We start from the raw sequence: 27,575 nt of genomic DNA on the forward strand, positions 1-27,575 counted from the left end.
TTTGAATTAATATTTTATAACTTTTTCTAATACCAGTAATTCTCAAATCCTTAAATCAAATGATAATTTTATAAATTTAGAGGTTTTTAATTAGACGGCATATAAATGAAGTATTTGTTATATTCCTATAATTGGTGAATACAATATCAATATTCTAGATTTTGTAGCAGGATTTGAGATAAATCTTAAAATGTATAATTTAATCTATAAATTTTGATTTAATATGTAATCTAATACATATTCAAATATTATATGAAAATATGATTTTTTAAAATATATAAAATCTTGAATATATTTTGTATCAAATATGTACATAAAGATAAAATTAAAGATTTCAATTTTAAAGATGTTTACGGATCAAATAGCTTGATTTACTTTGAGCCTAGTTTAGATTTACGCTTTTCGACTTAGTTACATTTTATATGATATCTTAACAGAGTATTTTTAAATAATATTTGCAAGATAGAGTAAGTAAGCATCCACATCTGCTTAGGCTAAATATGAATTTTCATTGTTTGGCCTAAAATCAAATAATAACATATCAATACTTAGTAATAAATTAAGAATTTTAAATGACCTTAAACATCATTTGTCTAAATTCATTTTCAAGATGAAATGATTTTTATTTTTTTTATAAACTTATATGTTTAATCACCAAATACTAAACTAAACACAACAATTTATAACTTAATCTTAATTTACTAATAAATTAATTTTAAAATAATTACAAACACAAATTTTTTTAACATAATCCTAAATTACTAACAAATTAATTTTAAAATAATCATAAAAAACAAAAAAAAATACATTCATACAAAATATTAATCCAAAACTATAAACACTAAACATAAATATTTTATAATTAATAATTAATAACAAAAAAAATCACAATATCTTAATTAAACTCTTTAAATTATAAACAAAATTATTTACTAAAAAATACATTACCTTTTTTCTTTCTTTCTTCTTCTTCTTTTTTTCTTCTCCTTTCTCTCTTTTTTTTTTCTCTCTTTCGGTGTGGATGGGGTTTGGGGGACCATACTTATAAGGTCCCCCATTTGCAACTTTTTCTTCCCATTGAAGGGACTAAACAGCAGCATGGGCAGACAGCTGCTGGTCTGTGGAGCTTGGGGGGCATGCATGTATGCATGCAGAGGCTGCAGTGAGGGACTGTTCGGGCAGCTGGGTTTATTGTTCAGGCTGCCCATTTGCGCCTACCTACCAAGTGCGATTATCGCGCCTATTCAACAGGCACGATTCTTTTTTACTCGTATTTTGACCCGTTAAACTGTATTTTTACCCGTATATATATTTAAATATTTTAATAAAAATAAAAATAATAATATTTTATTTAAAAAAATAAAAAAAATTAATATAAAATAATCATTTGCGCCTATATGATAGGCCCGAATGAATAAATCAATTTATTTTCGTATATAATTGTGGTGACAATAAATATATTTTTTTAATTTATTTTAGTAAAAAACCCCATTTCTCCATATATAATTAATTCCTATAATTGAATCGACTTCGAGGTTTTGGCGGCGGTTTCATGATGGTGGGAAGAAGGAAGCCGCTTGTGCTCTCTTCCACCAAAATTCTCGTCAACTCGGTACTAAGTTCCACGCGACTCAATGAAGCCGGTCCAGCTAACCTTTCCGGTGACGGTTTGCGTTTGAAGGCGGGGATTCTAAGGGTTTCGAAGGACAAAAATGGTATTTCGGATCCAAAGTTAGCTTCACTTGACGATTCTGCTTTGATAGGGCTCTCTACTTCTACATTGAAGAGACTATCCATGACTTCTGGCTCGCTGGTGAGTTTAAGTTTCTGTTTTGATTGCTTAAAATTTTCAGGAAAAAACTAAAATTTCGGAACCTTTAGCTTAATTGAATATCTGCCCTTGTTGCGTAGGCTTACTAGAATTTGTTCTCTGTCTATCATATTAAACTTTTTCTTTTACTGCTCGTTTAAGCTCTGTTTGGTCGCTAGGAAAACGTTGCAAGGGAAAAAGAAAAAAGAAATCTGCACTCTTTTTGGTGTATTCTAATTATCATGGTTCACGAAGTGAATTTTTATTTTGCGTTTGGGATTTCTCTTGTTTCAAAATCGAACTCTGAATCTTGAACTTGACTAATAGTAGAAAATGGAGTTAATGTACAGTGATTATGTAATATTTATGATGATAATCATTGCAAAGAAAGAAGCCTTGTTCTTAATAATGTTATAATGACTGACCTCAGCTTTTTTTCCTCCCTCTTTTTACGCTTCTTTTAGGTGCTTGTTAGAAACTTGGAGGCAAAGATACAAAGAGTTGCTCAGATTGTTGTTTTAGATTCTCCAAATACTCACGTTCACATGTCTCTAAGAAAAGAATCCCTTTCAGATCCTCCGCATGTAATGCTTGTCTTTCCCTCATACAGTTATCCTTCTACTGGTTCTGTATCCTTGGACAGTGATGTTGCCTATGTATCTCCTCTGTTAGCTTTTAACCTCAACCTACACATATCATGCTTGAGATCTCTTGTCTATAAAGGAACGGAGACTTTAGCATCCCTCTTTGAAGCTAATGTGGATGATAAGGCATGCAGGGGAGACACTGATATCAGTTTATGGTTGGAACCTTTGGGGGGCCCGCCAAAGTATGCATCACACTTAAGGGTTTCCTTTGTTAAGATACCAGAATGCAGTTCCCTGGAATCTTTAAGAGGAATTTCTTCTATTGAAGCCGATGATCGCCAAGAAATGATTGATTCTGCCTTACACAAGTACTTTAAAATGGATAGATATTTAACAAGGGGAGATGTTTTCAGCGTTTTCCTAAATTGGAATTGCAATTCAGCCATTTGCATTCCTTGCTGCTCAAGATTGCAAAATCAGAGTGATGATATCATCTATTTTAAGGTAATAGTTTGTGTATATATTAGTTACTACCAGTGGCACAGTATATGTAATTAGTGTAACAATGTGCCAGGCTGTCATCAGATGGTAATTCTTGTCTTCAGGTTGTTGCTGTGGAGCCATCAGATGAAGCCATTCTTCGAGTAAATCGTACTCAGACTGCTCTAGTTCTTGGAGGGAGTGTGCCATCTGCTGTTCCCCCTGATTTGTTAATTTCTGGTTCAAAAAGTGTTGCGCCTCTGCAAGGGGACACGGTCAAGATTTTAGCCTCGATTCTCACACCACCTCTATGCCCATCCCCACTATCTTTGAAATTTAGAGTTTCTGTTCTACTACATGGTCTGCCAGGTGGGATGCTATTCTGATCCCTTGTTATCTTCTAAACTGAGCTACTTCCTTAGTTGATGAAAATAATTGTATGTCAAAATGATATCTTTGATTTATGGCACAACTTTGTGGTCATTCTCTCTAGCACTGGAAAATTACGCTTGCCAAACTTGTTACTGTTTTTCATTATTCAATTCCTAAGAACATCAATAAGTTGTTATGCAGATTGATCACAGGGAGGAGGATTTATTTGATTATATATATGTTTGTTTATGTATAGTGTAGCTGAGTCCTGATCAAGTATTTATTGCAGGGTGTGGGAAGAGGACTGTTGTTAGATATGTTTCTAAGCGACTGGGTCTACATGTAGTTGAATATAGCTGCCACGACCTAACAGCCTCTTCTGAGAAGAAGACCTCTGCTGCTTTGACTCAAGCTTTCAACAGTTCGCAAAGGTGAAGCAGCTGACTTGCTGAAACATGCCCAATTGCCAATAATTGTTCTGATTTTATTAAGTAGTTTTTTTGGTTTCTATAGTTGGAAATTTTTCCAGATTTTCGAAAGTTCAGTTGTTGCACCTTTTGGTAGAGGTCCTATGTTAGAGTGTCTAATTTTGCATCTATACATGTCTCTGTGATAAAGCAGCTTCTCTGACAATTCAATCAAGGTAACTGAGCGATTTTGCTTCTTTCAGACTCGATGCTTATATGATGACAGATATCATGCAAAATGAAAGCACCTGATATCGTTGTTCCTTAGCCTTTCTATGGGCTCACTCTATCTATTTGGTGGCAGATACTCACCAACAATACTTCTTCTACGCCATTTTGATGTGTTTCGGAATTTTGCCTCCCATGAAGGTTTGCCAAGTGACCAAATTGGACTTTCCTCTGAATTTGCATCAGTCATCAGAAAGTTTACTGAGCCAGCTGCTAGTGATGAAGACGGCAATGCGGAAGACATGTCAAACGGTGAATTTGTAAGAGCCAACTTGTTGGCAGTATCTTTTAGTTGATTAGATTTCCAGGCATGTTTTCATTTACATCAATTGGTTTCTGGTTGCGTGGTTTGTCATTATTGATGAAACCTTTAGATTTACTTTGCTATCTATCCAAAGCGTTTCCCCATGTATGTTGTGTGTTTTCATGAGTCCTGATTTATCGTTTCTTAACCGACAAGGGATTCTTTTGAACTTTGACAAGTGTCATATTGATCTATTGTATCTAGTGAACTTCAACTAACTAATTGAAATCAATAAGCTGAAAATTCATTTTGAGGTGTTTATTTTCTATTTACTTTCAAGAGCTTAAAATGATGATGCTTTGAACTTATCACTTATATGCCGTTGGTGCAGGCTGTAAAGGACAGTGGAAATGTGGGTAGGCACCAGGTGCTGTTGGTTGCAGCTGCTGACAGTTCTGAAGGTCTGCCACCAGCTATCCGGCGTTGTTTCAGCCATGAAGTAAGCATGGGTCCCTTGACTGAAGAGCAAAGGGCTGAAATGTTGTCACAGTCACTGCAAGGTGTTTCTGAACTTCTTTCTGATGTAAGTAAAGGGAAAATATTTCATCTCCTATATATGTTTATAACTTTGGCTAAATTTCTTAAGTAAATTGAATCTAAGCAGGGAAAATTTTAATGCTTTGTATAACTCATGTAATATTTACACCATAACTGAATCCAACATTCAATTTTATATAGAGGCTGATAAGGATGTCACCTGTTCAATTTATCCAATTGGGAATAATTTCAACTTAAATATATATTTTAGAATTATTTTATGAATAAATAAGACCTCCAGATGTGCTAGAAGCTCTCTTTTTTAAATTTTTTGTTTGATGTGGTTGGTTGCAGACTCGCTTAGAGGATTTTGTGAAGGACATAGTGGGGCAGACTTCTGGGTTCATGCCTCGTGATTTGTGTGCTTTAGTTGCTGATACTGGTGCTAACTTAATCTCCAAGAGCAATTTTCAAACTGGCAAAGCAGAATCATCACAATCAGATGATTCTGTTGGAGTTAAAGCAGTGCAGGATACATCAAGCAATACTATGGCTCGCTTAAGGGGAAAAGATGACTTGGAGAAAGCATTGGAGCGATCAAAGAAGAGGACTGCATCTGCATTAGGTGCTCCAAAGGTAACTTGTTCAAATCAGATTTAGAACATAATATTAAGTAATTGGCAACTGGCCTTTTCAAAATTTATGTATTTCAGTATTTTCGCTGGACCATGGAGTGGATGATTCTTTCAATTTCTGAATGTAGAGCAGATCGCTGAAGTGTTGATTTATTTTTTGCAGGTTCCTAATGTGAAATGGGAAGATGTTGGTGGACTGGAGGATGTGAAGAAATCAATTTTGGACACTGTTCAGGTTGGCTTGTCTGTATCTTTGATGCCTTTCTCCAACAATAGGTTATGCTGGTCTGGGATATATATTTTCTTACCATTTTTGAATAATTTGAACCCCCATCATTTTTTTTCATGGGCACAAAAAAGGGATCTTAGGTGTTTGTTGATTAGGAACTTATCTAATAAAAGTTACAGCAGAAACTTTGTAAATCTTGCTCTGGGAGACGATGTTTTAGTATGTTGGCCATCTGTCTAGTGCCAAGTAAAGGATATTAAGATTGGTTATTTGGTTTCAATATTGCTCATTATTTGGTCCCATCAAACAGGTTTCTATCCAGTTTTTGCTTGTATGTAGTCTATTTTTCTTTAAAATTTTCTGTGATTGGAAGCCTGCTACTCTGAACTCTTTTACTTACTGTTATCTTTTAACTCTTCAGTTACCTCTCCTGCATAAGGATTTATTTTCATCTGGCTTGCGCAAGCGCTCTGGTGTCCTTCTTTATGGTCCTCCAGGAACAGGGAAAGTACGTTATGATGGATTACCAAATTATTCTTAGCCTTCCAGATGTACATATATTAAAATATATTCTGTAGCTTTTCGTTTCCTGTTCTTATTGTTTCTGCTGTAAATGTCAGACTTTGTTGGCAAAAGCTGTGGCAACTGAGTGTTCCTTAAATTTCCTTAGTGTAAAAGGGCCTGAACTAATTAACATGTACATAGGAGAGTCAGAGAAGAATGTTCGAGACATTTTCCAGAAGGTAAACAAAAATAAAATTGTCTTGATTATATAATTCCTTTCATTGGTAAAAGGGCTTTCATTGTTATGATATTTTAAGTTTTGCAGGCCAGATCAGCACGGCCATGTGTCATCTTCTTTGATGAACTCGATTCGCTTGCTCCTGCTCGAGGTGCTTCTGGAGATTCTGGGGGTGTTATGGACAGAGTGGTCTCTCAGGTTTTTATTGACCCTCTTGCTATTGCATTGATTTATCAGATCTCTTTGGTTTCACTTGTAACTAATCGTGACAACTTTCTCTTGTTGCTAGATGCTTGCAGAGATTGATGGCCTTAATGATTCTACCCAGGTTATTTATGCTTCTTTTTATGAAAACACTCTATTTTTTTACTTTTTTGGTTCAAATAGAAATGAAACTGATCCTTGTTTATCTTTCCCAGGACCTATTTATTATAGGAGCAAGCAACAGGCCAGATCTTATTGACCCAGCTCTTCTAAGGCCTGGTAGATTTGACAAACTGCTATACGTTGGAGTTAACTCTGATGCATCTTACAGAGAGCGGTTAGTTCATATCTCTGAACCTTCTCTCCCATTCATGAATGTATGCTCTTCCAATTTTTTAATTTGATTTGTTTTCTTTTCTTTTCTTTTTTTATGGTCAATTCCTTTCTTGGTCCAGAGTTCTTAAAGCACTTACCAGAAAGTTTAGATTGCACGAAGATATATCCCTCTACTCAATTGCAAAGAGATGCCCACCAAACTTTACTGGTGCAGATATGTATGCCTTGTGTGCAGATGCTTGGTTTCATGCTGCAAAGCGTAAGGTGAGTAAAAAACAAGCTTTTTGCACCGCAGAATTGCTGTGAATGTTTCATATCTTCAATCGCAGGGCAATGTACTTTGATAATTTTTACCATGTATTAGTTACTACAAGCACAGCCAAGAAAACTGTCTCTTCATTGCTTATACCTGTTCTTTTTGTGTAGGTGTTGAGTCCAGATTCATCTTCCATGGATCAAGCTGACTCCATTGTTGTAGAATATGATGATTTTGTGAAGGTATGAAACTATTCTTAGCTGATTAAGGGACTTTGGTGTGAAAACATGTATAAGAATTTGGATTTTGAATCACAAGTAAATAGCAAAAAGCTAGTAAAGAAAAAAAAGAAAGAGATAATAACTATGAATAGATGTGGTTAAAGTAGTATAAGGTGCAATTCCATGGTTATCAGCTAAAATTTCTTTCAATGTGATGAAATATGTTAATACTTCTTTTGATAGAGAGTTGGAGCTGCTGGGCTTCTTGCAAGATGAAGGTAATCTGGGGGATGTAGGAGCTTGTGTTTTGGAATGTTCTCCGATTCTTAAATGAGCAAAGGGTGTTATGTAATGGTGAAGACAAGTAAATAATTTAGTATGTCGGAGGCTGAAAGCCACTTTGTTCTCCAAGTGGCATAGGAGAACAATACAATATACCATTGCAATACACCTTTTGCCAACTTAAGCATCGGAGAGCGTCTTGGAGTAAAAGCTCCAATGCTGCCCTAAGTCACCTACGTCTTGCAGGAAGCCCTGCAGCTCCAGTTCAACTCACAAGCCCAACCATTCAACCTCCAATCCAACTCTCTACCAAAAGAAGCATAAACAAGTATAATTATAGACTAATCAGTGGATGGCCATATCTAAATGATTCTGCATGCATTTCAATTTGATATTTAAATTATAATGATTCATTACTGTCTATGCGCAATTATCTCGTATGGACACTTGTCTTTTTGTGTTTTATGGCTAAGCATCTAACCCCTGAACGAATGGTTAATGTGTAGGTATTGAGAGAGCTTTCACCATCCCTTTCCAAGGCAGAGCTTAAGAAGTACGAAATGCTTCGAGATCAGTTTGAAGGGTCTTCAAGCTGAATGAGAAAGGTGAATTGGCAAATTACATGCTACAAAAATACAATAAAATATGTCAAAAGCAAAAGATTCCTTTTACCATTTATTTTATGGATAGAACTGTAAAATTTTGTGCCTTTGTGTAATAAATATTAAAATATAATGTCTTATTCTTCAACATATTGAGTATTGGTTTTGAAAACTTGTCATCCAATGATTAGTAGATCTAATTTTCCTAAAAGAGACGGAATCATTTTCTGATTACCCGTATCTAATTTTTAAGTTGTCCCTTCAAAGTAATGTTTTGGCCTTCCTCCCCTGCTTTATGTTTTTTTTTTCTTTTTCTTAAAAGTAATCTGTATAACCATGGGTAAATTTACTTCATTAAAACCACCAAATTTTTTATAATAATAAATTTAGTCTTTAATATCTACATATTATATAATTTAGTCATTTTAAAAAATTAACTTTTAAAATTTATAAATGATTTCAGTTTGATCTTATATCTTAAAATTTTAATATAATAGCAAGTTTAAAATATATTAATATGAAATAGATATAATATTATATTAATATTAAATAAAAATCCCCCCTCCCCTCACTCCCACCACCATGGAAGGGACGATGATTTTTTATTTGTTTTAGGCGAGACTAATAACCATTGCTTGATGGCTACAATTTTCTTTCAATGAACCAATCTATAACCTCACAGTGGCGAAAACTAGAGGTGTACATCCAAATCGAGTTAAAGAAGGGATGTTAAACGGTCAAGGGGGATTACGAGCTGGCACTTATTTGGAAGAGACTGTGGTGGGGTGAGGGGGAGAGAGAAGAGGAGAAATTTTTATTTTATTTAATATTAATATATTTTTAAAAATATTTATGTGTTTTTATATATTTCTTTGAATCTTTAAGAATTAGGATCAAATTGAAATCATTTATAAATTTTAAAGGTTAACTTTTTAAAATTATGACTAAATTGATATAGTTTGTAAAAGTAGAGAACTAAATTTGTTATTATACAAATTTTTTGACTATCATGTCAGCTTATCATTTATGATTTTAATGGGAGTAACTAAAATGATTAAACTATATAACGTGAGTGCTTATATTGCAAACTTTTTTATTGAGTGCCTAAATTAATTTTTTTTAAGTTGAGTGACTATTTGTGTAGCTTAACTATATAACTATATATTCTAGATGGCGCTTCTTTTGTGACTTAATTCAAAATTTGGTCCAATAGTATACTCATTTTCCCATTTTGGTATTTAAATTTTTTTTATTCCAGTTTGGTACCTAAAGTATGCCTCCATTATTTTTTTCATTCATTTTTTGATAAACATTAAACATCATGAAACTTCTTTATGTAAAATAAATATTTTCTTTTATTAAATGTATACAAACATTAAAATGTAAAAATCAAAATAAATATATAAAAATTCAAATATATATAATTTATAAAAAACATAATAATTATAAAAAATTATAAAAATAAAATTTACAAAAATATGATAAATGAAAAGAAATTAGTTGAAAAAATTGTAAGAATTATAAAAAAATTTCAAAAATGATTTTTTATAAAATTATAAAATATATAATTCTAAATTCTAAAAAGGTTTTTAAATTTCAAGCTTTTATACAATTAATTGAAATTTAATTACTTTTTAAAATTTTTATAACAATTTTCAATTTTTATATATTATTTTTAATTTTTAAAATTTAAAATTATATATTTTAGAATTTTATAACAAAGATTTTTAAAATTTTTAAAATCTTTTATATTATATATATAAATAATTTTTTAAAATTTTTAATTAATATAATATATATAATATTAAAAAAAATATGTAGCGTGTCCTAATAACTTCATGTGAATGATCAATGTAGTCAATTATCGGTCAATGTCGATCAAAGTCAAAAGTGCTTTTAATATTTAACTACTTAATATTATAACTTTATATTTTTAAATTTAAATTTAATGTTTTTATTTAAATAAACTAATTGTCATGTGGTAATTTTTTTTTCATTTGCCAAACATGTCACATGGTGCGTTTAGATACCAAAATGAAAAATTAAGTATACCAAAATGAAAAATTAGGTATACTTTAGGGGCTAAATTATAAAAGCCTTCTTTTATTGACTTATGCTTTTTTTCTTTTTTTTTTACTTAAAAATGTTAAACTTCAGTTTTGGTTCATTTACTATACATAAATTTAAGAATTAATTTTTATGCTTTAATTTTTAATATAATTAATATATTTTATGATGTTATTAGTTAATCAAAATAGCTTTAACTATTGAAATTATTAAAGGACTAATGGCAATATAATATTAGATAGATTAGATCAAATCAATTCAAAATATACAGATTGAACCATAAATTTAAACATAATAATCATCGATAAAGAATATCATAATAGTCTATCTATACTAGTGTTGTTTGAACCAGACTAGATCAGTCGCTCAGATTAGTTGAAATGGGATCTGGCTAATGAATTGGTTTAGAAAGTGATTTTAAACCAATCAGATCGAGAATCGATACGAATCAATTGAACCTATTGAATCATTTAAAAATTGATTGAATCGACAATTGAATTGGTTGAACCAAAATTTTATTTTTTAATAATTTTTTAATCGAATTAATTAAACTGATCAAACCACTGATGAGTTGAACAATTCATCCACCAATCAAATATAGAAAACATTTATGTATCCTTAACAATCATTCCTTATAGTCATTGCACGTGTATATGGAAAATTTCATAGCTTAGGACAAATGTATATGTGGAGATACTTATAAGATTAAAAGAAGTTATACAACCTTCCAACGAATTAAAATGCTGACTCTATCTTAATCCTACAAAATAACTCAAAACTCTTTCTCCTCAACATTTTCTCAAATAAAGCCACCTTTCTAGACTCCATCCCAAATATTTTGGTTAAAATGGAATTTAGTTTTTTTTTTAATTGGGTTTTAGTCTATTTTTAAATTAGGTAATCTAAACTCAAGGTCACTACACTATAAATAAATTTACGTTTTAGTCACTCAATTTTAAAAAGTTGACCACTGAATTATTTGAAAGATCTCGTTTAAGCCACTAGACTATTAAAATCGTTGTTATATGAACTTTATTTGCACCCTTTACATCAATCTATTCACTTTTACAATTTTTTTTCATGAAACAAAATTTGAACATTATGGATTTGCAAATCAAAATCCAAATAACTTTCTTCTCTAGCATCCAACATTGACCATCGGATCAACTTAGATATAAGGTATTTTTTTAACTTGTCGACGGGTATTGATTCATTGTATTGATCATCAAATTATCATTTGGAACTCGCTACTCGCTATTCGGATCTTTTTTTTAAATAAAAACATTTATATGTATTTTAATTTAAAAAAATATTTATTTGAGAAATAAATATTTACTTGAGTGTTAGCTTTTTTATAAAAAGAACTATACTTGAGTTTAGTTTAGCATGGTTTCTCAGAAGAAATTTTAGACCAAAAATATTTTTGAGCAAAGGTTAAAATTTTATACTTTTGCTTTTGGTAAAAAAAATGCTTTTGCAAATTTTTTTTTTCTGGAAAGCATTTTTGAAAAATTAAAAAAGTATATTGTTTAGTAATATTTTTATCTCAAAAGCTATATATTTTTATAAATAAAAGAACAGTTGGCAGAATCATAATGGCCATAAAAAATTTTAATATAATTTAGGAAAATGGACTAAAAACTACCTTTGGGTATTCAAGTATTAAAGTGAGAAAATAGATATACTTCACGGGCTACATCATAAATTAAGCCAAAAAGAATCAGCTAATATTTGTTTACTTTTCGGACACAACGCCGTAATGAAAACGTAAAACATAGAGGGACCAAAAAGGTAAAAAAGGAAAAGAAGAAGTCCAAAATATAATAACGCTCAGATAAAAAGAAAATTTAAAATAATTTTCAGTCCTTTCCTACCCTTCTCCGTTTCAATCACGTGGACTTTTAAAAAAATAAAAAAAAAAACAAAAACAAAAGAAAACAAATAAATAATAAAAAATAAGAATAACCGCGGCTGCTCTGTACACCAAAGCCACACAGAGAGTTCGTCTCTTTCTATTTCCTTGCTAATTGATTCAAGTTAAAGAGATCGCACCGAAATTTTTTTTTTTTTAAAATCCAAAAAAGCTCTTAAAAACAGTAAAAATTTGAGAGATCCTTGTTTTAAAATCGATTTATTTGATTTCGAATTTAAACCATTTAAAAATGTTGGTTTGTTGTTTGGCTTCCTGATCGTGTTTCAGGTCTTGATTGAAATCAGGGTAAATATCCGCTTTTTTCTTTGGTGGGTTTTAGTGGTTGTAGAAAAGGATTAGTATAAGAAACCTGTGGGCTTGGAATTATAGAAAATTAAGTTCGAGAACTTGATATTTGGGCGAGGTTTTCTTTTTTTTTGTTATTTTTTTGAATGATTTCGTTGGGGAGTAACGATGCGAGGAAAGGGATAAAGTTTGCTGGAAGAGAAATGGAAGAGACTGAGCTTGAAGAAGGAGAGGCTTGCTCTTATAGTAACAATAACGATGATTATGATGCCACCACAGACACCGAAAATGATCTATCTTCTCTCTCCTACATAGTAAGAAAATTTGGCTCTTTTTTTCTTTGCTTTCATTTTTGTTTTTAATTAATTTTTAATCATATTGTGTCGACTTTAGTTTTTTTGGTTGGGTTTTAGATCTAAAGTTAAGATTTTTGCTGATCAATTGAAATTCTGTAACTGCAATTTTAAATTGATTTTACTTTTTTTACTTCTGTTGCTTCTAGAAATATTACATATGGATTCATATTTCAGTTTTTATTCTAATTTTACTAGTTATTTTGGTTCATGTGGAGGAATCTTGAGAATTTAGTTTTTAGGAGTTTTATTTAACTTAAGTGAATTGTTTTCTGTCTAGCGATGAAGCCGTTTTGTGTATGGGTGTATTAATGGTTGTAGTGTGTGTCTGTGTGTGCGCGCTTTCTTTTTCCAGTTGTCTGAAATTTGTTGGACATCTGGTTACTTGCGAAGGCATTATTAATGAATTTTGATTACTAGTTAGGTTAGTGAAAACGTTATGGTAGTCTTAACTGTAACTCTGGGAATTTCATAGGTATTAGGAGAGTAAGATTCAAGCACATTAGGTGGCTTCCATGGTTGCTGTGTGTTATTGCTGTTTCTACAGGATTAGTTACTAACTGTTCGTGGACTACTATATGTATGCTGATCTTTCTCAATGTCTTATTTCTGGTCTGGTGCTTATTCTTAGTCTCTTTCCATTTTTTCATTACCCCTTAGTGATATATGACTTCATGTATTTGAAGGATGAGAAAATTCAACATGTTCTTGGACATTTTCAGAAAGATTTTGAAGGTGGAGTTTCTGCAGAGAATCTGGGTAAGTAGAATCATGGTTTGTATGAGGTGAAGAGTCACCGTAAATTGGGGTTCATAATTTCAAATTAATGATTTTGTGATTTTTTCTATCGCCACAGGTGCAAAGTTTGGTGGATATGGGTCATTCTTACCTACTTATACACGTTCTCCGGGTTGGCCTCATCCGAATGGTTCTCCAAAAGTTCAGAGCTGGCATGCACCGAGATCGCCCCCAAAAATGCCATTGGAGGTTGTGTTTTCTCAATTTGTCTCATTTTCCTCGGAAATAGAATTTATTTCATACAAAGAAGGAATCTTTCACAGGATCTTGGTTTATTTGAGAAGTCCAAGTTAAACCGGCTGCTTACTTTGTTTTGTCATGTAGGATGGCCGACATAACTCAGTATGTTCATCAAGTGGTTCTCAGTCTGTGATGCCTGGACTGCCTTCGAATTTTGAAACCCTTCGTAAGACATCAACTGTGAATGATTCAATTAAACAAGAGGTCAACTTAACATCTGCTCATGTTGATGAGCTTGCCTTTAGGTGTGAATTTGCAAGCAAGAAAGCTGCCAGTCTGTCTGACCCGAAAACATTGAAGGTGAGAATCAAAATGGGTTCAGGTGACTTGTCAACACAGAAGAATGCTGCAATCTACAGTGGTCTTGGCCTTGATGTCTCACCATCTTCGTCCTTAGATCAAAGCCCTTCAGAAAGTGAAGGGATGTATCAGGAGTCTCAAGAGCCATTATCTGAATCTCCAACCAGCATTCTTCGGGTAAATCCTCCATTGTTTGTTAATCTTCTTATAAATATATTCTTACATCTAATGTGCAAGTCCGGAACTGATCAGATTTAATCCCTGGATTTTTTGAGTAGCTTATGACTTCCTTCTCTGTACCGGAGGAGGCGCTACTATCTCCTCTTCCCGATCATCTACTTAACTTGATTGTAAAGGAAAAAAAATTGAAAGAGAATAGATCTGATTCTAGAAAGTGTGATGGAATGCTATCAAGACATAAGAAAGCAAAGTCAATGGAGAAAAAGAATTCTCTGGCTGAAAGAACGAGTGGCATTAACAGGGAAATAATGAACGGTAGTGGTCTCATGCCAAAAAAGGAAGCAGATATTGACTTATTGGCTTGTGAGGAGCTTGTTTCTAAAACATTGAAGCTTCCTCTTTTATCTAATTCATCTTCTGCCTCTGACAAGGTAAAAAATAAGGGTACGACACGAAACAAAGGTGTCCATGATGTAGACATGGAGAAGTCAGTAGAGCCATTACTTGCCCAAGAGATAGGCTGGGAGAATCTAAGTGCTAGTTCAGCTCAAAAGGTTTTGGAGGAACAAAAGACAAGTGTTCTGGATGTCATTTCTGGCAATGCTAGAAAAGATGGGTATAATAAAGCTGACAAAACTTATGATGCTGTCAAAGCCAATTCTAATACTCTAAAAGGTTGCAAAGCTCTAAAAAATGAATCAGTAGATCCTTCCAAGAAGAAGATCAGCCAGGGAGCTACATTAGATGAGCAAGACAATATGAAGTTGCCTTCTGCAGAGGAGTGTATGTCTTCTGGTGGAAAAAGAAAATCAAAAGACAGTCAGCATCGTGGTAGTCTAGCTGCAGAGGTACCTAAAGAAAGCTTAAGGGTCAGTTCTTCTTTGATGGTGAGAAATAAGCAAACTGCACATGCTAATAGTTATGCAAACAAAAGGGAATCAGGAGATAAAAAATTAGAAAGGCCATTTCGAAAGGCCGAAGATAGGTATAAAGATTTTTTCGGAGATACTGGAGAATCAGAACAGGAAGAGAACCAAGCAAGTTCATTGGAAATCTGTTCTAAAGATCAGCTGAAGGAAGCTGATAATATTGAAAAAAGTACATCATCCATTCATAGTGCACATAGTGAAAGATTAAGTGGCAAGAAAACTGAGGATTTATTGGCAACCGAATCATACCCAAGAGCAACTGTGGATGGTGCTTCTAACTCTACCAATGTGAATGTTGCTGGAACTTCCCATGCAACTGCTGCTCCTGTAATGATAAGAGAAAATTGGGTTTGTTGTGATAATTGTCAGAAGTGGCGTCTTCTTCCAGTAAGCATAAATCCTGCTGACTTACCCGAGAACTGGCTGTAAGTTCTTCACTGTCACCCCTTCTTATTTTCTGTGAACATGCTTTAATGGCTCAGCTTCTAAATTTTTTCTTATTTATATATTCAAACTTTTGTTGGACTGAACAATCATCTGAAGTCCTCAGGGAAGTGAAGATTGGATAAATAATTTGGAAAACAGAAATAAAAGATAAGCGAAGCTTCAGACATAGGGTTCATCGATTGACCCTAGGAAAGAAAAACCTAAGCATTCTAAGTAGAAATAGACCTCCTATTCTAAGTAGAAAACTTAAGAGAAAATACTTGAAACTCTACTAATAAACTTGATTTAAAAACAAAATCTTATAGGATAAAGAAAATTACAGTAAGGTACTGTAAAATACTAAATTAACCATTAATAAAATCTTAAGTATTCTAATCCCACAAATTGGTTATTTGTGTTCTGTGTTGCCTCAGTGTTGATAGTTAAACTTTTGACAGATTGTGGAAAGATATCTCTTCTCCCTTCTTCAAATCTCTAACATCATTCTGGTAAATGTTTAGGCCGGCAATGAATACTGCAGCATTGATGAGGAGGAAACTACAAAAGCTGTTCTCGCATTATATCATGTTCCTACTGTAGAGAATCAAACTAATCTTCAAAGTAACCTTGGCAGTATTATGTCTAGATTACCTTCAGCTGATGCCTTGAGACTTGACCAAAACCAAGTAAGTTTTGGTTCACATGCCATGCTCACTGCTGCTAGGAAGAAACATGGTTTAAAAGAAATATCAAATGCCATGGATAAAGATGGGCCAACTCCTATGAAGAAGATGCAGTCATCGGTCCGGTCTAGAAATCTAACTGATATGACTCGATCCTCTGTGTCAGAGGAACCTGGTTTACATCATCTAAGCAAAAGTGATTTGCCTCTCAAGAAACACAAAAATAAGTGGAGAGATAAGCATAAATTGTTGGAACACGGTTCTGTTGGAGGTATTCTTTTTAAACGGATATATATTGTTGTGAATTTTTTTTTTTTAAAAACTATGTAATGTACTGCTTTTATAAAACATGCTAACAGGTGATGCCAAAACTTCAAAGATGAAAAGCAAAAGGACCACTGATCAAGATTCCTTAAGGTCCTCCAAGAAAATTAAGGGTGATAGTTTACATCTTGCTGATGAAGATTGCATGTTTGAGCATGGTGGTATGGGGGGGGCCTAGCACAAATAATGGTTTGCCAACTGCATTAGGAAAGGATCAGCCTAAGCACAGTGAATGTTCTTATAATGTTTTGAAGTCAGATAAGGAGAGGCAACAGATCTCTGGTAAGAGACCAAAGGACAAAGTTCATCCTTCCCTAACTGATGGATCTCTGGATCTGGTGAATTGTAATGGTGGGGAAGTTTCAAGAAAGAGGAAAGTTGATGAATGTATTGACGGTCAATTATATACGGGTTTCCTCCAAGGTGTTGGCAATCACTTCCAGGATAGCAGAGTGTTTACAAAGGAAGATGTCAGCGAGAATGAATACAGGAGAGAAAAGAAGGCCAGAGTATCTAAGTCAGGAGGAAAGGATTCCTCTGCAGGTAAAAGCAGTGGTAAACTGGAGAAAAAAAGTAGACATACAAAGGGCCACCAAACGGGGCAAGATCTAGGCAGCTCTCTGCCCCAACGGAGTTTAGATGTTCCAGATTCATTGAAAAGGGATTTTGGATCTGCTCAACTTTCTTTAGCAGCTACTTCTAGCTCATCGAAGGTTTCTGGTTCACATAAATCAAAATCTGGTACACATAAATCAAAACATTGCTTCAATGAAACAAAAGGCTCACCTGTAGAATCAGTTTCTTCATCTCCTATGAGAATTGCCAATCCCAATAAACTTCCATCGACAAGGAGGAATGTTGCAGGTAGTCCAAGAAGAAGCTCAGATGGTGAAGATGGTGGGAGTGACAGATCAGGGACAGTATGGAGGGAAAAAACTTCCAGTGCACCTCAACATGGGTCCCTTGAGTCATCTATACATGATATTCAGGATAAGGATCATGGTCAATTAGATGGTAGCAAAGCGAAGGCGCTAATTGAATCCTCCCCTGAAGTCAGAAAAGGCCATTTTATGAATGGTGGTGTTGATTATTTAGGCCAAGAGAATCAATATGCTGGTAAATCAACAATAATGGATGAATACCATTATGAGGAAAAGCAGAATGACAACCGTGGCAATGCCAATGTCTCTCATCCAAGAAAATCTGGTAAGGGGTCCTCACGGTCAAAGGACAGGACGCGCAATCTTAAATCTGATTTTGTTGATGAACAGCAAGATTATGCACCTTTATATGAGGTAAAACCTAGGGTTGGTAGAAACAAATTTCAGGGGAGGCCTGGAATGAAGTTTGATGAAAGTGAGAATAGATTTTCTGATAACAAAGAATCATTGGGAAAATTTTCTGGTGAGACTGGTAAAAGAGAGAGTCAATCAAATGGTGGTCAGTCATGTGCTAAAGCTGATGCCAATGGAGGTCAAGATGTAATCTCTACTGTGTCTGTAAAGCAGAATTTTGTGCGGGATGGCAGCAGTGGAAAATATACAAAGATGTTCCACTCTGAGAAATCTGACCATGCAGAAATTGCTTCTGAGAGAGGGAACTCTGTACCATCACTACGCTCGGGAGGTACTCAGAATGAGATGCTGACTGGTTGCTCCCGCCCAGTTTCTGGGTCCCAAACTGGAGACAGAGCTGATGAATCTCAAGGTGATGGTGCATTGAAAGTACAAAAACAAATAAAAAAGTCTGACCAGCAAAATGGGATTCAGCACAGTAGTTCAAGACATACATCTGGTGGACATAGGATCAGGGATGTTGATGCCCCGAGCCCAATGAGAAAGGATTTTTCAAGTCAGGCAGCTACCAATGCTTTGAAGGAGGCTAAAGACTTAAAGCATCTGGCTGATCGTTTCAAGGTTTTGCCATACTGTTTTCTTGTAACTTGTTACGTTATTGTCCTAGCCTCTAGCTAGCTTTCTTTAATAATAAAATTTCTCTCAGAACTCTGGATCAAATGTGGAGAGCACAGCACTTTACTTCCAGGCAGCACTGAAGTTTCTTCATAGTGCTTCTCTACTAGAATCTTGCAACAGTGATAGTGCCAAACATGGAGAGATGATTCAGTCTATGCAAATTTATAGTTGCACAGCAAAACTCTGCGAGTAAGTTAAATATTATGTGTTCCAGTTGGTGTTCTCTTCAGTTATTTCATATTGTTTTGGGATGATTTCATTTTCTAGTTTTTGGTTTTATTTTTGTTTCTTTACCAATTATTATTCAGGTTTTGTGCCCATGAATATGAGAGATTAAAGGACATGGCTGCTGCTTCTTTGGCTTACAAGTGTATGGAAGTGGCTTATATGAGAGTCATCTATTCCTCTCATGCCAATGCAAATAGAGATCGACATGAGTTGCAGACAGCTTTACAAATGGTTCCTCCTGGTAATTCAAAGAACCCAATGATTGTACTGGTTGAATCCTTCCTGCTAGTCTGTGTAGCTTGTAAAATTGCTAAATGTTGTTTACTAGTCTTCTGCACTTACATGGTAATTGGGGAGCACCAGCCTCTGAAATTTACTCTGGAATTTTGGTGCTTCATTTTTGAAAAGACCTCTACATATGATGTTGGCATCTTAGAAGAAGAGCTGAAATTGATTGCACTGCATGAATGATTAGGTTACTTGCTTACAGTGTGTTTCTCCTTTTGTTTACATGCCGTGGTTTTGTTATTTGGTATCTTCAAATCTGAGAATATCAGACAAATGTCGTTCTGATTAATTTTTTCTTGTTTTCGTTCATACATGCATATCTGTTGTTCTATTTTAGGTGGAGGACTTGAGTTTGTAAATCATCAGTGTTCTAGTTCTTTTTGACATGTAAGATGAACTACCTTTTACAAAAGGGTGTTGGACCCATTTAGGACTGGCCTTGTTCGTATGCATGCATTCAAATAGATATTTTCAAGTAAGCCAACTCATCTGTTTCTCAGTCCCCAGCCCCTTAATCACCCTTTTATTTTTCCACATGTTCCTTTATGGACATTAAATTTCTTTATAAATACTAATACTGCATTGATTGAAACAAACTGATGAAGTTAATTTTAACTTCTTTTCTTATTATTGATTCTTGTTTTCATGTCAGGTGAGTCTCCCTCTTCTTCTGCCTCTGATGTTGATAATTTAAACCATCCAACAGCAGCAGACAAGGTTGCTTTTCCAAAAGGTGTTAACTCTCCCCAGGTTGTTGGAAATCATGTTATTTCTGCTCGAAACCGTCCTAATTTTGTGCGGTTGCTCAATTTTGTAAGTGTACTTTTTCCTGTATATAATTGGAAAGTGTAATTTTTTGCTTTTTTGATATGGTATGACAGTGAAAGCATCTGATTGAACACCCCCCCCCCAAAAAAAAAAAAAAAACCAGAAAAAGAAAACCCCCTAATATAACATGCACAAACTTGTTTCCCCCCAAAAGGTTTTTCTTTTGGTCTAATGCACTGAATGTCCTTTTGCTTTCTCACAAACTTTTCTCCCTCCTATACGTTGACCGAAAGCGTTCTGGTTTCTGCATGTTGAAGTTGCACGACTGCCTAGTTGGCCTTTCAAGAGCAAAGGCTTTTGTAGACTTACCCTTAACAGTTCTCTTATCTCTTTCTTATTGGCATGGGTCATGTCATTTTGTGCTTTATGACTTGTATATCTTATTTAAGCTTATGGTCTTAACTAAAACCAAAACGGATGATTTGCAGGCGCAAGATATAAATCATGCAATGGAAGCTTCAAGGAAATCCCGAACTACTTTTTTGGCTGCCAGTTCAAATTCAAAAGGGGCTGAATGTGGGAAGTCTATATCTTCTGTGAAGAAGGCTCTTGATTTTAACTTCCTAGACGTAGAGGGAGTGCTTCATTTGGTACGTGTGGCAATGGAAGCCATTAGCCATTAAGGAGAAGGGAAAAAAAGAAAAAAGAAAAAGAAAATCCGGTTGGTAAGGATGGTTTTATACTAGGAGGAAATCTCATTATGATACTTTATCATTTGGTATGATCTCATAGAGGAGAAAAAGATGGGATGGCCAGCTCTTCCTGCTGTAATCCTTAAAACTTATATTCAAAAACTGGCTTAAGTTCCTGCTGTATGACACATACTGTGCATATGTACAATAAAACATAAATCTGGGATTTTCAATGTATATATGAGCTTCAACTGCTTCCTGACATGGAACAAGGCTGTTAATTTCCTTCTTGTAGAAATTAGAGTATTTTATACTAAATAGAACATAAATCAGAGTTTTTATATACAACCTATGACACTACTTTAGGAAACTCTAAGTTAGGAAAGATACTAAATAGGAGATATGATCCCTTAAAATAAGGGATTTTAATAAAGAAAATATCTATAAAATATTCCTAAAATATTTACAGAATATTCCTACACTCCCCCTCAAGCTGGAGAATATACATTGTATAATCTCAGCTTGAATAGGAATTTATTGAACACAAGTTTTGGCAAAGCCTTGGTAAGAATGTCTGCAATCTGTCCTTCTGAAGGAATGTAAGAAAGAGTGGCTGTCTTTTTGTTGACTTGATCAGCAATAAAATGCCTATCAATTTCAACATGCTTTGTTCGGTCATGTTGAACTGGGTTCGTGGCAATCTGAATGGCAGATTGATTATCACACAAAACTTCAAAGTGATCCTCCTGATTTGTGCCAAGTTCTTTTAGTAATTTAAGTAGCCAAATTCCTTCGCATATCCCCAAAGCTAGTACTCTAAATTCAGCTTCAGCACTACTTCTTGAAACAACAGATTGTTTCTTACTTCTCCAAGTTGTAAGGTTACCCCAAACAAAAGTGCAGTACCCACTAGTGGATCTTCTTTCAGTGAGATCTCCAGCCCAACTAGAGTCTGTAAAAATCTTAACAGTTCTGTCTTGTGTCTTCTTAAACATTAAGCCGTGTCCTGGAGTTTTCTTCAAGTACTTGAGAATTCTATTTGCTGCTGCCATATGCTCTTCAGTAGGATTAGTCATGTGTTGACTTATCACATTTACGGGAAAAGCTATATCTGGCCTTGTCAAGGATAAGTAGATTAGTTTCCCAACTAACCTTTGAAATTTCTCTCTGTCTACTAAGGACTCATCTTCTTTATTGAATCTCAAGTTTGCCTCCATTGGTGTATCAGCCGGCTTACAGCCAAGAAAACCAGTTTCTTTGAGTAAATCAAGTACATACTTTCTCTGGTTGATCACAAGTCCTTCTTTTGATCTTGCCACCTCCATTCCTAGGAAATACCTTAGCTTTCCCAAGTCCTTGGTTTCGAATTCCCTGTTTAACAACTTCTTCAAATTGCTAATCTCTTCCTCATCATCTCCAGTAAGAATGATGTCATCCACATACACAATTAGGATAGCTTTCTTATTTGTAGAAGTTACCTTGATGAAAAGCGTATGATCGGCAAGGGACTGCTTGTAGCCATTTTGAAGAATGACTTTAGTGAACCTCTCGAACCAAGCTCTGGGTGATTGTTTTAACCCGTATAGAGACTTGTTGAGCTTGTAAACCTTGTTGCTACCTTCAATAGACTTTGAGCCAGGTGGCAATTGCATATAGACTTCTTCCTCAAGCTTGCCATTAAGAAATGCGTTTTTTACATCAAGTTGGTGTAATTTCCAATCGCAATTTACAGCCAAACTTAGGAGTACTCGAATAGTGTTAAGCTTTGCCACAGGTGCAAAAGTTTCTGTGAAGTCTATCCCATATGTTTGCGTGAAACCTCTGGCCACTAGTCTAGCTTTGTATCGTTGGATACTGCCATTGGAGTTATACTTTACAGCAAAGATCCATTTACAGCCGACAGCCTTTTTTCCTTGAGGAAGGTCTGTAATGGTCCAAGTAGCATTTTTCTCTAGTGCACAAATTTCCTCTTCAACAGCCCTTCTCCATTTTGGATCCTTTAGAGCTTCAGCTATGCTTGTGGGAACCTGTTCTTTATCCAAAGTTGCTGTAAATGCTTGAAAAGACGGCATCAATGAATTATAACCAGTAAATTTTTCAATAGGATGCTTGGTGCACTATCTAACCCCTTTTCTAATAGCAATAGGAAAGTCATCTAGAGTAGTGGACTTACTGATTTCTTCCTCCATTTCGGCAGCTGGACCCAAATCCAATTCTCGGCAAGAATTAGATTGCAAAACAGTCTCAGGGATATGTCTTCTTTTTCTTGTGTAGACACGAAGCTGTTTGGGTGATGGTGTTTTTTGAAGACTGTCAATTGGAGTAGGTGTATTTTCAGGAAGAGTGTTTAAAGTGGGTGTAGGTGAATTAGTCATAGGTACTACAGGAGAATCAATGGGAGCATTCACAGGTGACAGATCTGCAGGTAATGACGAACAAGATGGCAATTCTGAAGGTTGAGAATGAAGATTAGAAGGAGATACCTGTTGTGGCTGAAAATCACTCCATGTTTCCCCCTGAATTTCAGCCTGAGTGAAATAGGAATCCTGCTCATAAAATGTTATATCCATAGTGGTGAAAAATCGTTTAGAAGGAGGATGATAGCATTTATAACCCTTCTTAAGTGAAGAATACCCAACCAATACACATTTTAAAGACTTAGGATCTAACTTGGACTTATTAGGAGCAATATTTTGGATAAAAACAGTGCAGCCAAAAATTTTAAGTGGCAGAATGGAGGAGATAGGCTTAAAATGAGGAAAGTGCTGCAAAAATATAGATTGAGGCGTTTGAAATTTTAAAACCTTACTAGGCATCCGGTTGATTAAATATGTGGCAGTTAATAAGGCTTCCCCCCACAAATATTTAGGAACATTAGTGGTAAATAGAAGAGAACGAGTAACTTCAAGAAGGTGCCTATTTTTTCTTTCGGCAACGCCGTTTTGCTGTGGGGTTCCAACACAAGAACTAATCTGAACTATGCCCTTTTCCTTAAAAAAAGCACCTAAAGACCTAGCAAAAAATTCACTGCCATTATCAGATTTAAAGAGCTGGATTTTAGACCCAAATTGAGTGAGAACCATGTTATAAAATTGCACAAAAACACTAGCAGTTTCAGATTTATCTTTCAGCAAATAAGTCCAAGTTATCCTATTGTGATCATCAATAAAAGTGATAAACCACTTACAATTATCAGCATTCTTCACCCGAGAAGGGCCCCAAATATCACTATGGATCAAAGCAAAAGGGTAAGAAGGCTTGTATGTAGAAGGAAAATAAGATGATTTAGTATGTTTGGCAAGAGAGCAAACTTTGCAAGAAAAAGAATTAGGCCTTTTATTAATGAATAGAGCAGGAAACAATTTTGCAAGGTATTGGAAACTAGGATGGCCTAAACGAAAGTGCCATAACATAACAGTATCAACTTTTCCTAAAGCGGTAAATGACTTGGAGATCTCGATTTTAGGAGAGGTAGGGAGGATGTAGAGACCATTATGCAAGCTAGCCTTACCAATCATCTTCTTCGAGTTCAGTGCCTGCAAAGTACAATCACGATCATTAAAAATTACAGAGCAGTGCAAGTCTGTGGACAATTTACTAACAGAGATGAGATTGCACGCCAGATTTGGTACAAAGAGAACATTTTTAAGTGCAATCTGTTCATTGAGAATAACAGTGCCATGTCCCTCTATTTTGCACAAGGTACCATCAGCCGTTTTGACAGCTTTACCAAAGGTATGGAAAAAATTGTGAAACAATGCCTTGTTACCAGTCATATGATCCGTAGCACCAGAATCGAGGATCCAATTAGGAGTCAACTGGGAGGAGAAAAATGCAGTAGAAGAAAGGTTACCTTCTGGATCTTTTATGACCAGATTACCTTCACAAGACCCTTCAAGAAAATTGTTGCCATTCAATCGATGGCAGGTGATAGTCAGACCAGACGAATCTGATGGAGCATCGGAACCAGAAAAATTTTCTGGATTTGAAGTAATCTCCGAAGTAGGAGAAGGAGTTTCGGACATGGTCTAGGTTGAAAAAGAAATCGTAACCTAAGCTGATACCATGTAGAAATCAGAGTATTTTATACTAAATAGAACATAAATCAGAGTTTTTATATACAACCTATGACACTACTTTAGGAAACTCTAAGTTAGGAAAGATACTAAATAGGAGATATGATCCCTTAAAATAAGGGATTTTAATAAAGAAAATATCTACAAAATATTCCTAAAATATTTACAGAATATTCCTACACTTCTCAAGATGGTATTTAGGACATGGGATTCGTAACAAATATATACAAAACTGTTGTATAACTTGGTGATTATGCTACAAAAGAACTGTTGCTGAAACACTTTTGTATAAAGATGGAGAACCCAGCTATAGATTGAGGCGGATTGTTAGAATTCCAATAGTAGAGTGTGTGATTGTTTCAGCATCATGGATAGGCGGTTTTAGTTAACTAGTTACTTTGTTGATACTACATTTAAGAGACCTCTGTAGGAAAATACTGGGAATACAGCAACATGTGCTTGCTCCTTTGCCATAGGGCCTACGATTTTCTCAGTTAAAGCACTATGGAGGAGATCAATGTGTTTGGCAGTCTCAGGTGTGCTACTCTTAGACTTCTGCTTTGAAAAGTAAAAATTGCCGTATTAAGTCAATATTCTTTCACCTTTCCTTGTCCGTGTCCTTTTCTGTTTCTAATTTTGTAATTTGTTTTCACAGTTTCACCTTTGTTATTTGAATTTGTGCAGGTCAGCTGCTATAGTACGTGTTATTGTATATGTTTATGTATTAATGATTAGTCAAGATGAGTTGGAAGAGTATATGAAAACAATATTTGGTGCAAAATTACGGTGGTAGAGATTCAAACAAGGTTGCAAAAATTCTTCATTTTCTTTTTTTCCTTTCAAAGGTTGGTGTACTGGTTTATTTGATTGCTTTAGCATTCTGCTCCGGCATACTCTTGCTTCTAACCATTCTTAATTTTGTGGCAGTAAATATTTTTTGTACCATAAACATATCTTTGTATGGTTCTCAATTTGGAATGTGGCAAATTCTCTTGTTTGTGGGAGAGATCTATCATCTTCAAGTCGGCTATCTGGATGCTGATAGGTAATAACTCTTTAACCATTATTGTTCTTTTACAGAATGTCAATTCTCTTATAAACACCTTGAGGTACTTAGTAAGTTAGTTAGTACATTCTTTTTTTTTTTTTTGAAGAAATTGAAGTGTTCTTGGGGAATTAGTTAGTAAAATTCTACAAATTTAAGAGGCATGAGCCATGTTTCCAATTTGCATATATTTACTTGGAAGTTGAGCCTTTTAAAATGTGGCACCATGTGGTGACACATTTGTCATACATTATCAAGCAAATTTTGGACTTCTCATTGACCTATCTCCTTGCTGAATTTTCCAGTTCATGTTTGTGCATTTTCTACTGCTCTGATTTTAGTTGTTAGGCTGTTAGGCACTTTGATTAGTGGTAATTAGATGATGGTTTTTGAATTGCAGGTTGAATAATTGAGCGGTTGTTTGAACAGCGGAGCTGGCTATGGGTGGGCTGTGATGGTAAAGTCGCTCCTCGACTTCTCATTACTGTTTCACCTCTAATATAATCTCACTGCCATTTTATACAGTGAAATTTTGACCTTTTTCTTTTCTTTTCTTTTGGGGTCTCATAACTACTCTTCAAATCTGTGTACATGGAAATAAACAATTACTTGTACCAAAAAGAAATAAGCAACTATATAAATCTTCATCAATAAAATTGAAGCCGCATTCTGTTATTTGTCAGACTAATTTTTCCCTTTCCAGATATAAATTCCATTTTTCCACTCTATTCTATATGGCAATAATTCTTTTATTTTAAGTCCATTTTCCTTACAATGAACATAAATAATAAAAGAAAAAGACGAATTTTCATCATATTTTAAAATCACCAAAGAAAAAAAAGAGTGAGACTTCCTTAAAGGAGCAATCTTGTTCAACAATACTTTCCAATTTGGAAAAGTGAAATTAAGAGATGGCAGCAAATTGCCAATGTAATTTCCATTGTTTGTTAAAAGGGAAGATGGGTAAACCTTTGATGCAGCTTCTAATGATACGAGAGAAAATGAACTGACAGCGACGGAGGATTGAAATGGGATAAATATGATGTGGTCTAATACCTCTCTACGGTCTTCGACTCATAACAAGTAAGATCTGTCCAAGTTATTTAATAATAAATCCCAGTACTCTCTATGAATATTTGTTCATGTTATTGGACTGAAAGTAGGTTGAGGTTATAAACTGGACCCGAATCATCAAGAGCTTTGTACGGAAAGTGAGCTATAGGTTTTGATGCTTTTGATAGAGAGGAGTTTAAAGAAATGGAGAAGGAGATTTTAGTAGGGTGGAGGATGAACAAGATGGAGGAGATACTTAGCTTTATACCTGATTTAGGTCTATTTGGAGCTGCCTTTAGGTCGGGTGTGAAGGAATTGAATAATTCTTAACTTGATAAATCTGTTGGGGGCAAGAAGCTATATGCTTTGGGTTGGTTTGTTGCCGGCCGTCATTTACATTGATACTATAACCCTTATGTGCCATGTGATCGTGGGGACTTTTGACCTATTTATGTTGAGTTGTATAACAATTTTCATCTCAACTTTGTGTTCAACTTTCAACAACAGACTCATACTATTTATTATCATATTTCAACAATACTTTTTTTTATTATAAAAAATATGATAATCAACACGAATCTAACTATTTCGTTCATCCTTCTTCGAGTCATTATTCCTTCCATCCATTTTTTTCTTGGTTCCAATCTCAAGTCGAAAGGAAAAAAAATATTTGTTATTTATCATCTTACTATAATGTGTAAA

At 34.6% G+C, this 27,575-nt stretch overlaps 2 protein-coding genes across 3 annotated transcripts; both read left to right on the forward strand.

Annotated features, from left to right (window-relative positions):
- Positions 1–1,472: 1,472 nt before the first annotated feature.
- LOC107952148 (peroxisome biogenesis protein 6) lies at positions 1,473–8,380 on the forward strand. 2 transcript variants are annotated; one of them, XM_016887432.2, is made up of 16 exons: positions 1,473–1,813; positions 2,275–2,901; positions 3,003–3,246; positions 3,539–3,680; positions 4,021–4,204; positions 4,580–4,771; positions 5,080–5,361; positions 5,524–5,595; positions 6,011–6,097; positions 6,210–6,332; positions 6,419–6,529; positions 6,621–6,659; positions 6,751–6,872; positions 6,991–7,135; positions 7,298–7,369; positions 8,137–8,380. In XM_016887432.2, the coding sequence occupies exons 1-16, from the start codon at positions 1,553–1,555 to the stop codon at positions 8,224–8,226; spliced, it is 2,793 nt and encodes a 930-aa protein (XP_016742921.2). In that variant the 5' UTR covers positions 1,473–1,552; the 3' UTR covers positions 8,227–8,380. The 2 variants fall into 2 exon arrangements, 1 of the variants encoding a protein (XP_016742921.2); XR_001698801.2 differs by lacking the exons at positions 7,298–7,369; positions 8,137–8,380 and having other exon boundaries at positions 6,411–6,529; positions 6,991–7,024.
- A 3,885-nt stretch (positions 8,381–12,265) lies between these two features.
- LOC107891120 (cysteine-tryptophan domain-containing zinc finger protein 7) lies at positions 12,266–26,495 on the forward strand. Its single transcript, XM_041075924.1, has 14 exons — positions 12,266–12,831; positions 13,557–13,629; positions 13,727–13,857; positions 13,993–14,385; positions 14,487–15,742; positions 16,285–16,697; positions 16,844–18,666; positions 18,752–18,912; positions 19,032–19,192; positions 19,892–20,052; positions 20,496–25,311; positions 25,460–25,620; positions 25,703–25,820; positions 26,221–26,495. The coding sequence occupies exons 1-11, from the start codon at positions 12,664–12,666 to the stop codon at positions 20,688–20,690; spliced, it is 4,935 nt and encodes a 1,644-aa protein (XP_040931858.1). The 5' UTR covers positions 12,266–12,663; the 3' UTR covers positions 20,691–25,311; positions 25,460–25,620; positions 25,703–25,820; positions 26,221–26,495.
- Positions 26,496–27,575: the final 1,080 nt, after the last annotated feature.

Source organism: Gossypium hirsutum, chromosome A08, assembly GCF_007990345.1.
Source record: "Gossypium hirsutum isolate 1008001.06 chromosome A08, Gossypium_hirsutum_v2.1, whole genome shotgun sequence".
NCBI lineage: Eukaryota > Viridiplantae > Streptophyta > Magnoliopsida > Malvales > Malvaceae > Gossypium > Gossypium hirsutum.

What these genes read in the sequence shown, in the direction of transcription:
- LOC107952148 (XM_016887432.2), top strand. Translation starts at nt 1,553, where the DNA reads ATGATGGTGGGAAGAAGGAAGCCGCTTGTGCTCTCTTCCACCAAAATT. An exon ending in ATGATATCATCTATTTTAAG is followed by an intron (nt 2,902 to 3,002) that starts GTAATAGTTTGT and finishes TCTTGTCTTCAG; the next exon opens with GTTGTTGCTGTGGAGCCATC. An exon ending in TTTCTGAACTTCTTTCTGAT is followed by an intron (nt 4,772 to 5,079) that starts GTAAGTAAAGGG and finishes GGTTGGTTGCAG; the next exon opens with ACTCGCTTAGAGGATTTTGT.
- LOC107891120 (XM_041075924.1), top strand. Translation starts at nt 12,664, where the DNA reads ATGATTTCGTTGGGGAGTAACGATGCGAGGAAAGGGATAAAGTTTGCT. An exon ending in TATCTTCTCTCTCCTACATA is followed by an intron (nt 12,832 to 13,556) that starts GTAAGAAAATTT and finishes ATGTATTTGAAG; the next exon opens with GATGAGAAAATTCAACATGT. An exon ending in TTTACAAATGGTTCCTCCTG is followed by an intron (nt 19,193 to 19,891) that starts GTAATTCAAAGA and finishes TTTTCATGTCAG; the next exon opens with GTGAGTCTCCCTCTTCTTCT.